The sequence below is a fragment of the Eurytemora carolleeae genome, unplaced genomic scaffold, assembly GCF_000591075.1.
Source record: "Eurytemora carolleeae unplaced genomic scaffold, Eaff_2.0 scaffold62, whole genome shotgun sequence".
In the NCBI taxonomy this organism is placed as follows: Eukaryota; Metazoa; Arthropoda; class Copepoda; order Calanoida; family Temoridae; genus Eurytemora; species Eurytemora carolleeae.
Genome location: NW_019396429.1, coordinates 335,497 through 348,245, shown reverse-complemented (window position 1 = coordinate 348,245; position 12,749 = coordinate 335,497). Strand labels below are relative to the sequence as shown.

The 12,749-nt window shown below is 31.9% G+C and overlaps 1 protein-coding gene across 1 annotated transcript; it reads left to right on the top strand.

Annotated features, from left to right (window-relative positions):
• Nucleotides 1-945: 945 nt before the first annotated feature.
• On the top strand, nucleotides 946-10,398 carry LOC111703148 (probable G-protein coupled receptor 63). The gene is made up of 9 exons (XM_023475024.1): nucleotides 946-979; nucleotides 1,193-1,235; nucleotides 1,738-1,839; nucleotides 2,909-3,034; nucleotides 7,549-7,634; nucleotides 7,909-7,992; nucleotides 8,377-8,574; nucleotides 8,839-8,917; nucleotides 10,345-10,398. The coding sequence occupies exons 2-9, from the start codon at nucleotides 1,194-1,196 to the stop codon at nucleotides 10,396-10,398; spliced, it is 771 nt and encodes a 256-aa protein (XP_023330792.1). The 5' UTR covers nucleotides 946-979; nucleotide 1,193.
• Nucleotides 10,399-12,749: the final 2,351 nt, after the last annotated feature.

Here is a 12,749-nt window from a genome sequence, read left to right as displayed (position 1 = left end):
ACAAAAGTGCCTTTGTATTTCTAGTGGAGGAAAACATATGAAAATTATCAGAAATAAAAAGTATTAAGACTAGAAAACGACAGTATTTCCAACATTATTGATCAGATAATGGTTTTAAGGGTACCGTTGTAAATCAGGAGTTGCAAATTTTGAGGGTCACCTGAAATTGCGCTTACTGTCCCTTTAAAAAGATTTTACTATAATGGTTAAATCGTATTGATTTAAAGGGAGTGTTCGTCGAAAAATTATCAATGGTGATTGCTTCCAATCTTACTTCCATCTGTTGCGTCTATAAGGACAAAATTGTTAAAAACGACTCATACCGAAGAACGTAGCTTCCATATAAATTCAGAAAGTTTCAACATACAACTCGGATCGTAAAAAGTCAATTTAATTCCAAACAAATAATTCAGATGTTACAACCTATAATCATCGATAATTTTTGACACATTCGTATATAGCTGATATTTCATAATATTCTTTATTTTTTATGATCTGATAGTTACTTTTGAAAACATTTATTCCTGTTTCGAGGGTTTTTGATCATGAAGACGACATTTTCATTAAAAGCTAAATATGATTTTAAAAAACATATGATTGAAAACAAAACTTTCGATCTTACGTTAGACTTACTTTAGTTTAATGTGAGCTATAACATATGCTAATATCTTTATTCTATTTTAATTTTTTATTCATATTTATTTTATGTATTTATTCATCTGTATTTTTGATTGAATAATATATTGATTATCTTCATTATATATATAAAGAGGTTTTTATTTTGTTCGCTAAATGTGTTTTATCAGAGAATAACTAGCAGAAAATTGAAATTAAATAATTGTATAAGAATTAGTATTGATATTTTATTGTGGACTGCAGGGGGGAAAGCCATGCATGGTAACTATAGTGAAAACCTACACATATCTTTAGTTCACCAACCCTCCTCAATACTCAACAATATACTCAAAACAAGAAAAAAGTAAGATATACAGGGTTACCCACAAAGGATGAGACCTCAGAGACGACTGTACGGAATTAATATTGTCTGTTTCCTTATATTGTTTCTCTCTTCACCAAATCATCAAATAATAAAGAAAGAGTATGTTCAAGGCAGATGACTTAATTTAACCTTCAAGAGTTTCAAGCCTTCTTTACAGTCTCATCCTTTGTGGGTAACCCTGTATGTCATCAGAATGAGACGAATTGCACTCTTATATTTCATCACTAGCTGTCAGGAATGCTTTTATTATTTTAAAAAATAGACTTCTTATAACATTATGTAATTTTGGACATTATGAGTGTAAAATGTAGAAATATGGAATGTGAAAGTGAAGGGAAAGGGTATAGAGAGAAGGAGACATAGAAGCTGTATGCCTCTGGAACTGAGTTTTTTTCCACCTGCTCAAATTGTCTAATCCCTATATATTTACAACCTGATGGTGTAAACCTTTAATATTTCAAACTTAAATTATTTGATCTTACATAATTCATAGTTTGAAATATCAAAGGTCAATGAAAATGGGTGGCAAAGCTCTACATAGAGATTAAAAAATTTGAGTTTGTGGCAAAAACAAACAACAAGAAAGAAAGTATTATTGATAATAAAACCTTTTTCCTATTAAAGATCAAGAAAATATAATCGTTTTCCAAGTTAAGGTTACTTAGAACATTACGGTAAGCGTTAAAACTAATCCATTTACTAAAAAAACTCCTGCCTTAATAAAAGTATTCCTGAAGGCTGAATTGCAACGTGTTACTTTAACATTTAAATACGTGAATGGAACCTGGGTTCCTGTTGTTCCGGCCCCGTCTCCTCCAACCTACGCACTCTCCACAAAGGTTAAACATTTTTTAGATTTTTTTGCAAAATTTTTGCAATTTTGTTTCTAAAAGAATCAAATAAAGGAATTGAGTCTTTGTCACAAACTCTGATTTTTTATCCCTATATCTTTGCAACCCAATGTTGTAGACCTTAGATATTTCAAACAATGAATTTTGTTAGACCATGTAATCTTAGCTTGAAATATCAAAGGTTTACACCATCAGGTTGAAAAGTAATTAAGGTTTGAATTTGTGGCAAAACCTCATTTCCTTTGCAACCAGAGAATAAGACACTATGGACTTACGAGGGCGAAATCTGTTCGGTCTCCTCTATTTGAACTCAATTGCGTTTTCTAAAAAACCTTTCTCAGTGAATCGATTGTTAATCAACTAGTACAGATGGATACCATATTTGGTTTTGAATTTTAAATTTCTTTATCTATATAAAAACCAAGACATTCGTATACAAATATATATGTTGCCTACAGCCGGTCATACGACTGGACCGATTGGGCTGAAATTTTTTCTGGACACTCAGGGGGGATTATAGGCAAAAAAATGATTATTTTTTATTTTTTTTGCACGGGCAACGCCGGGCCCTTCAGCTAGTTTTTCATATAAATTCCCTTGAGACAATGGACTAATCATAAAAAATATACAACTTTAATTCTTAGTATCACTAAATCTACTAATTGCTGACCTTTAAGAACTAAGAGAAAGAATTCTGAATTCAAAATATTTTTAATTAAACAAACAAAAAACATTTCTATTGTTTAAAAAATAAATGAACTAATAAAAACATTTGGATTTAACAAAAGAATACATATGTATGGAGTACCAAAAAGATTCGTAAAACCAACTACAACGTCAAATAATTATCTTTAGTTCAAAATCCGTCAAAAATAGTGTAAAAGACTTCATATATATGATTTGATGATTAGAAAATAATAGACTGAAGTAAAGTAAAGATAGCTAATACCAAAAATCTTCATTAAATGGGTGAAAATTAGGCTCAATGGCTTGTAATTTAAACCAATAATTTACTGTTAAAAGTGAGCCATTCTTTTTTAATACTTTTCTAATTAAGGTTATCGCAGCACTTTTCTTATTTCTTCTCTTTCTAATTTCATTTTTTGGAAATATTATTCTGATTTCGACAATCTCTTCTTCACTCACCCTGAGGCGCCTCTCTTACAATCTTCTTCTTCTACAGGTGATCTTTAGTCTACTGTACTGTGCTGTATTGTACTGTACTGTGCTGAGCTGTTTCTGTGCTGTGCTGTGCTGTGCTGCACTGTTATGTACTGTGCAGTGCTGTATTTTGCTGTACCGTGCTGTGCTGTGATGTGCCGTGCTGTGCTGTACTGCACTTTACTGTACTGTGCTGTACTGTGGTACGTTATTGAAAATTTACGTTTATTACGTGTGGTATAATTTATTGTATGTTAGTGTACTGGACTGTACTATACTGTAATGTACATAAGTTTACTGTACTATGCTATATTTACATATGTTTACTTTTACTGATGTACATTGTACAAAGGTCTGCCGTACTACACTGTATTGTTGATAAGTGTGCTGTACTGCACTGTATTTACAAAAGTGATATGTACTATACTGTATTGTACTGAAGTGTATTGTACTATACTGAATCGTACGAAGTGTAATGCACTGTACTATAGTGTACACAAGTGTACACTAAAAATGAATCTAAAAAATCTTTGATTACTGTATTGACAAACTCATTTTCCTGTAGTTTATTAAAAAACATTTATTATCTACATCTATGGTTAAATACTAGGGATGAAAAGGATGTTACGCAACTTGTGCCATCCAAGATTAAAACACATTTTTTACATCATTAGTTGAATAAAATTACATATTTCAAGTTCTAGTAAATAGGTAATTAATTGAATGATTACAGAGCTACAACATTTTTAAATAGAGTTGTTCATCACATTTATTCAGCTATTATTCATAAAGTAATCAAAGCTAAAGACAAATTACTTCAGCGGCTCATTACATTGTTTACACTAAGGTCCATTTCAAGTCCTGAGCCGACGTTTTTTCAGCTAGAGCAAGCTGTACAGTACAATTACAGACTATGTAAGGCAAACCGTAAACAGCACAGTACCCCAAATGAATAATGAATGAAATTTATGTGGGTACTGTATACTGTATAATGTATGCTTAGATGAATGCAGCTGAAGGGGCTGATTTATTTAGTGCACATTCCCTTTGGCTTTTAAAAATCTGTATGTGTACTATACACTGTACAGTGTAATATAGCTGGTAAAATGTTGGCGCAGAGTGTACAGTGAATTACAAACAGCTGATTATTACATGTACACATAAATCCTAATCTTCAAAAGTGAGATGAAACATAAGATATTGTTTAAAATTAAAGTTAGAAGAAACGTTGTACACTCAATGCTGAGGACTGATAAAATTTGTCCATATTTAAAGTATACAAAAATATTTTTAACAATTTTAAAATTAAAGTTTTTGCATTATGAAATTAAAAATGTCCTCATCTATCACAACTAAATAGACTACTAAAACATATATGATTAGTCTGAAAGATGTTAACTGCCCAATAAGAGTAAATGACGAAACCATGAACCTAGGCAGAATCAAACATAAACATGCAACTGCAGCAAATATTGTGAGAAAACTGCCAGCTCTTAGACAAAATGTTTTTGTTATGTTCACAACAATATTTCTTATCTCTACCATGTCAATGCTTGGTGGATTAACTTGATGTAAAATTGGTGGATCCAATACGTTGTTTAAATTGCTTCTTACAAGCGTTGTTGGCAGGGACCCTCTCCTTGGCCTTGAGTTTGATTGTATGCAGCTGGATGAGAAAGATAAAGATCTACCCCTAAATTCTCTAGCTTTGGGAGTAGGTTTCATTACAAACGGTTGTATTTTGTTGATCTTATTTCTGGTCAGCTTTCTGTACTCTTTAATAAATACAAAAGCTAGTTTAACTATTTCCAAAATTATCACAACAGCGCAGTTCAAGGCAACTATGGGGATGTGAAAGCAAAAGCTAGGGTCCTTACTGTTGTTTGGACCTTGAGGGGAGATTGTGCCATTTAGTTCTGTCCAAGCACCAATTTCAACCTTGAAGTTCATCATTACTTTTCTTGTGTATACAGTTCCGGAACATAGTATCCCACCATAACAGAAATCCAGAACACAGATTGATGATATCACTGACCAGATTGCAATGACACCAGTTTTTGGTTTGATTGTCTGGAAAGCCACAGGGTTTGTAACAAGTAGGAGTCTACAGGAACTCAGAGCAAGGAAGCAATATGACCCAACTATATTTGTTAATCTATAGGAGAGCAAAATAGCTAGGGATTCATGGGTTTCAATAAGAGTTTCTAGCTGTGAATTCCAGAAATATGCAGCGATAGAAATACCCAAAGTTCGTACTAGTCCCAGAATAAGGGAGACAGCAATACAAATGATGATTCTGTTAAGCATACTCTTTTCTGAAGAAGGCCTTGTACTCAGGAAATATATTAGAAATATACAAGCTAAGGTCGCCATCAGAAATCCTAAGCAATCAACTATCAAGGTGTAAATATGGGGCATTGGTGGCACAATCACAATTACACTTGAATACAATACTAAGATAAAGTTTTTCAATAGTAACGTATAATCCATTTTGGTCAGTAAGAATTCTTGGTTATTCTTCTATGGTGGTCTGTCTTTTCTAGAAGCTAATGTTATCATATTGTTGAAAGCTCAATACACACCTAATGGTAGGTACCACACTACAATATTTGTCTCATCAACTATTTGGAGAGAGAGCTGGTTGTCAAGACAAGCATTTATCATCCCAATTATAATTAGCCCAGCCAGGGGTATTTATTTTTAAGAATTTGAATTTTACTTGCCCCGCCAATATGTAAAATGTAGTTTTTACTTCAGCTTTTAAAAATTGTTCTATTCATTTAAGGGAAAGATTAACCCTGTAAACTTTTTTCTCTGTTGTGTTTCAGAAAGCTTGCTGCCTAGGAGATCTTTTTTCTTCCAATTAATACAGCCAGAAATAAATATTTTTTACAGAAAACAACCAACTTTTGCTCAGCGAATATTGTAGTTTATTATGAAAATGCAGAATTTATGAAATTTAGTTGTACTTAGACAATATTAACCCTAGGAATATAACTATTTCATATTTGCATTACAGAGATTAAATATCTTCTAATAATAATTGGCCGGGTCAGTGACATTTATTTTCTGTGGATCCGAAACCTGCCCTGTATACTATGAATAATGCAAATTTTCTGTGAAAAACATTAGAAAACACAAAATTGTATTGTACTTAACACAAAATGTTAAATTCTAAATTAACTAAACATTCTCTTTCCTCTCTTATATTACTGAGATTTTAAAAAAATCGGGAAAATATGGCTCGGGTCTAAGCTGTCGTTGGGCCTTATTTACTGCTTGAATTTTCGGATTCAAAATGCATCTTATTTTCCACAGAGTTGAGTCCAAAAAAACCGGTTTAATAGTTTAATATTCTATTTGGCGGATTTTCATGGTAGGAATTGGCACATTCCCAGTTTTTATGAGAACAAGACTCAACACATGAATCTTATTCTTCACTAAAACCAACCAAGGTCAGTTTTATTTTCATTAGGCCTAACTCCTTGAGTGGAGCCGAAGATCTTGCAGCTGTCAATCACATGACACAAGCTGTCGTCAGAGTTGGGTCAAAGATTGGGTCTAAAGTCAGGTTTAAGGAAAATTACGGCTCGAGCAGAAGTTTTTAAATCGCGGGCTCAGGTAATTAGGGATTCAAGTAGAGATACAGGGAGAACAATAACCTTTTCTGGAATTTCATCCAGAACCAAATTTAATGAATTTATTGGTTCCTGAACTATCTATCACTGGTTCAAATTTGAATTACTGATTCAAATCCTTTTTTAACTTGAAATTGGCAGTTCATATTTAAACCAGCAGCAACATAGTTAAAATTCCTTCAAATATAATTCTCTGCTAAAATTTCGAAAATGAGATTTGTAATGTATAGAAGAAATATTTACCTCTGGAATATACAACTCTACTCAAATCATAACTATACATAATTATATTTATTATATCAATTATAATTATATAAAATTATATATAATTTCTTCTCTGCTCTTAAGGAGAGCAATGTTTATCTGAAAGTATCAAATATTGGCATATATATTATATATATGTAATCTAGTATTCCACTTTAATATTCTTTCTAGCATAATCAGAGATAAAGATTTCTAAGAAAAACTAGAATATTTGGAACATGAAAACAATGATATAATTATTTTCTCTCTGTTATAACTGTGTGGGCAGACTTTGGAATCAGTTTTAACAAAATGTAATTTTTAAATTTGAATGAAGTACACAACATATCTTTTATGTTTGAAATGGTTTATGGATTATCATATATTTATGTATTTAAATTGTTAATATAATTTGCTATGATACCGTAAAAAACTTTAATTTATTTTGCTATATGATAGTGTAGTTAACATGTATGAATTAGTGCTCAATTAAAATAAGCATTGTACAATCCAGAAAGTCATCAATGTTTTTGACCAAGACCTTGGCCAAACTTTTTAATAAAAAAAAGTTTTTTTTAATATTGTAAAACCTTTTATTGACTAAAAATATCAGTCGATTATAGATATTTGATTTCAATGATCTGATATTTGTCAGCTGGGGATAGTCAAGCTGTTTGAATGTATGCTTAATATCACATTAAGCATAGCCTATCAAAGCACTCAGCCCTGGATATTTGGCAGGTAAAGTGACTTCAAAAAAAATTAAATGAGTGGAAAATTTTAAACTGTGATTATGCTGAAATATGGTAATCCTTTATGCCTTTTAATAATCAAATTGAATTTTAACTAATACCTTGAATATTCTTAATTCAAGGTTTTGTTATTTGGTTTAGCTTATGAATTCTAACTTTGTTTTGAAAACTCTTGATATTTATTAAACTCTTGAGAAATAATAATTTGAAAACAATTCAATAATTTCAACTAAATCAAATTAGATTAAAAATTAAATTTTTAGTTTTTTCTGCTCTTTGAATTCAATGCTTATGGAGATTGTTCCTATTGTGGAAACAGTTACATTGTCTCTGCTAACCATAGACAGGTATTAGAAAGAATCTAGACTAGGAACCAATAACTTAAATTTCAAATTGTTTACTTTATTGTGTATTGGGAGCAATGTAAACAAACTCAAACAAAAGCGTAGGATCAAAGCTTTGAGAAACAACGTTCATTTTCTTTAACTTGTGTTTGATTTGATCTCCTTCTACAGCAGTACACAACAGATTTGACACTTCAGTTATGGTGGATTCTATTCATTTCATGGATAATAAAAACTACTTGCATTTCTTGCTGTAGAGACAGGGTAATAAAAATGAAAAGGACAACATTTTACAACATATATATTATAACTTAATAGTAGCCATTGAACTGAAGACAAGGATGGTTAAATAAAATGAAAGCATAAACCTGACTTCTAGATTTTCAGGACTCGTGCATTAAAGCGCACTAATTTATACAAGAAGAGCGTGCATGCGAGCCCCATGAAATGGAAGCTACTTCTTGGGCTCATATGGTTCATAAGTCTCTTCCTATCCCTCCCTCTCCTCCCAGCACTAATAGACTCCTGGCCATTTCCCTTCAGATATTCTTGCCACCCTGTACATGAGCTGGCAGCATATTACGGGTAATTTTATCTTGAGTTAACTGGTTTTCACTTGAGTTAACTTGTTTTAACTTGAGTTAACTGATTTAACTTGTTTTAACTTGAGTTAACTTTTATATTTGAATTTACTTGTTTTGACTTAAATAACATAACTTTTATAAACTTTGGCTAGATTTTATTTTACCTGGCTAAATTTAATTTTAATAACCTTGAACTCACTTAATTCAACCTTGACTCTTACCTGAACTCACTTTAATTTAATATTAACTTGAGATTTGTGTCTAGTATGGTGAGCGGCAGTATGTTTATTATTCCCTGGGTCTCATTCTTTGTATGTTCAATCATGATCTACAGTACAATTCAGGTAAGTGAAACCTTTAGAGTAAATCACAGAGACTACATAGACTGCTTAAGATTACCGTGCACGACATGCTACGTTTTTACGATAGGTTTTTAGAGTGCCATCTCACGGCCACTTGTTGAAAATAATACCCATTCAGGGGTTAAGCTTTACAATTTTTAAAGAAATACTTCAATTTTAAACATGAAACATAAAACTTTATGAATTCAGTCTTTTTTAGAAATTTTTGTGTTTCGTATCCAAAGGATCCTTTTGAAACCCCTTGATGCATTTAGAACATGACTTGAACAGTTTTTTTGTAGAAATGAGCATAGTTTTCTTTAACGAACGAAATATTTTAAGACAAACAAAATAGAAGAAAAATTAACGAAATTTCTAATTTTTACTATACAACTAAAAAATTAATGAACCCATGGGTTGCAACGAATATATTGAATTAAGCCAATTAATTCAAGGATTAACGAACAAATTGAATAAAGCCGATTGTGCCAATCTCTAGTGATTTGTGGTTATTTTTCTTTCCAAATATTTGCTTGAAATTTTACTTTATTGGAAATTATTTCATCTTTGGCCATTATATAAACAATTTAGAATTAGCATTATTCTTCTGTTTTTATTGGTGGATTTGAGGAGCAATGGGTTTAGCCATTTTGACATTTAATGAACAAAAATAGACAGTTCTAAATCTATTTGTCCTTATTGCCATGTGTAAATTTGTAAGTGTGTTATTAAAAGAAAGCTGGGAGCTGGACTCCATATTTTAGGCAACAACCTTGGTGTAGGCTCTGTTATACTAATTATTCATTAAAACGTAAATAATTCTAAGACTGTTTTATACCTCATTAGTTTCCTAGAAATTCACCCAAACCCTCTATAACAAACTCTAAATATAACTTATTCATAAAAACTTTTTTTAACAGAAGTCATAACTTTTGTGTGTTAAGTTTCATGCACACCCATGGATTAATTCAATTCCTCTTCGATATATATCCTGTGATGGTTATACCCTGCGGGGACACATTTATTTGAGGGATCAAGTATGGATCTTCAAATTTAAAAGTATTCACATTGAATATTGAGATCAAGTATTCAAGATCAGCAATATCCAAACAAATGATGACATCTAAGTATATTGCGGGTTTACAGGATCCATTCAAGGATAAATATATGAACGGGAAAATTAATTTTAAATTGAAACCAATATAAATCAATGCTAGGTACAATTCATACAATGTTTGTAAATGAAAAGATTATCAGAATATATTCATTTTGTCCACTCTCACCATGAAACACAAGACAAATGCATTTTAAGGGGAGTTTTGTGAAAAAAAACAGTCACCACCCAATGACCCCCTAAAATACCCCACGGGGGAGGGAGGGTCAGATTTGAGATTGGGTAGAGAAAAAGACCATCATGAAATTGTGTTTAGGATGAAAAGAGGAGAGAAAATAAAGAACAAAGAGGACAGAATAAGGAACCATAAACATCATGATATTCAATGTAACTGGTCTAATGTCTGTTCAAGTGTACATGAGTGATATTTTCCTAAAGTTGTAATATCTGTGCAAGTGTACATCTGTGATATTTTCCTAAAGTTTTAATGTCTGTGCAAGTGTACATCTGTGATATTTTCTGTGAGTTGTAATGTCTGTACAGTGTACATGAGTGATATTTTCCTAAAGTTTTAATGTCCAAGTGTATATGAGTGATATTTTCCTAAAATTGTAATGTCTGTACAGAGTACATGAGTGATATTTTCCTAAGCTTTTAATGTCTGTACAGTGTATATGAGTGATATTTTCCTAAGCTTTTAATGTCTGTACAGTGTATATGAGTGATATTTTCCTAAGCTTGTAATGTCTGTACAGTGCACATGAGTGATATTTTCCTAAAGTTGTAATATCTGTGCAAGTGTATATCAGTGATATTTTCCTAAAATTGTAATGTCTGTACAGAGTACATGAGGGATATTTTCTAAAGTTGTAATGTCTGTACAGAGTACATGAGGGATATTTCTAAAGTTGTAATGTCTGTACAGTTTACATAAGTGAGATTTATGTGAGTTGTACTGTCTATACAGTGTACATGAATGAGATTGTCTGTGAGTTGTAATATCTGTGCAGTAAACATAAGTGAAATTTTCCATGAGTTGTACTGTCTCTGCAAGTGTCCATAGGTGAAATTTTCCATGAGTTGTACTGTCTCTGCAAGTGTCCATAACTGAAATTGTCCATGAGTTGTACTGTGTGTACAGTCCACAGTGAAGGAGGTGTACTTTTAGAATGATCAACTTGTCTGTTATTTAAGATGTCTGTTAATTAACTGGTAGTTAAAATGTCCATCAGATGAATTGTTCTTGTCACACACTCAAATTATTTAACCCCGTCATCTTTGCAACCATCTGGTGTAATCTTTGATATTTCAAATTTAGACTCTCTGATATAACAGAATTCATCATTTGAAAATGGTCTGCAACATTGGGTTGTAAAAAAAGAAAAAAAACTTAGGGGTCTTAGTCAATATTATCATGGTTATAATTCCCCTAGTTTGCCGGAACTACAGCAGGGTTTATAGCTTCAAACCAGATGTGGACTGAATTAAGGTGACATCATTTGACATCATTTTACATCCCTAGACATCATTTGACATCTTCTGACATCACTTGACATCTTCTGACATCATTTGACATCCCTAGACATCATTTAACATCCCTAGACATCATTTGACATCTCTAGACATGATTTGACATCCCAAGACATCATTTGACATACCTATAGATATCATTTGAGATCCGTAGACATCATTTGACATACCTATAGATATCATTTGAGATCCCCAGACATCTTCTGACATCCCTAGAGATCATTTGACATCCCTAGAAATCCTTTGAAATCCTTGACATCATTTGACATCCTCCGACATCATTTGACATCTTCTGCATCATTTGACATCTCTATACATCGTTTGATATCCCTGGACATCTTTTGACATCCCTAGACATCATTTGACATCCCTAGACAACATTTGACATCCCTAGACATCATTTGACGCCCCTAGACATCATTTGGTATCCCTAGACATCATTTGGTATCCCTAGATATCATTTGATATCCCTAGACATCATTTGACATTCCTAGACATCATTTGACCTCCCTAGACATCATTTGATATCCCTAGACATCATTTGACGCCCCTAGACATAATTTTACATCCCTAGAAATCATTTGACATCCTTTGATAATCATTTGACAACATTTGACTTGATTTAACATACTTAAACATCATTTGACATCCCTAGACATCATTGACACCCACAGACATAATTTGACATCCCTAGATATCATTTGACACCCCTAGACATAATTTGACATCCCTAGATATCATTTGACACCCCTAGACATAATTTGACATGCCTAGACATCATTTGACATCCCTAGGTATATTTTGCACCTTTAAGTATTATTATTAGGTCATTTTGACATCAATCAATTATTTGTTATTCCCTGGCATTAAAATCTATCACAATTTATTTTATCATTTCCTCGCAATTTTAATTTTTCATGATTTTTTTAAATTTTAAACATTCTCATAATTTTCCATTTAATTTTGGATGATTTTAGGAATATCTTGCTGGTTACTGTTCTTCTAGTTGTCTACATACTTCTCATGGTTTCATATATAATATTTTAGGAATATATTGCTGGTTACTGTTCTTCTAGTTGTCTATATACTTCTCATGGTTCCTTATATAATATTTTAGGAATATATTGCTGGTTACTGTTCTTCTAGTTGTCTATATACTTCTCATGGTTCCTTATATAATATTTTAGGAAT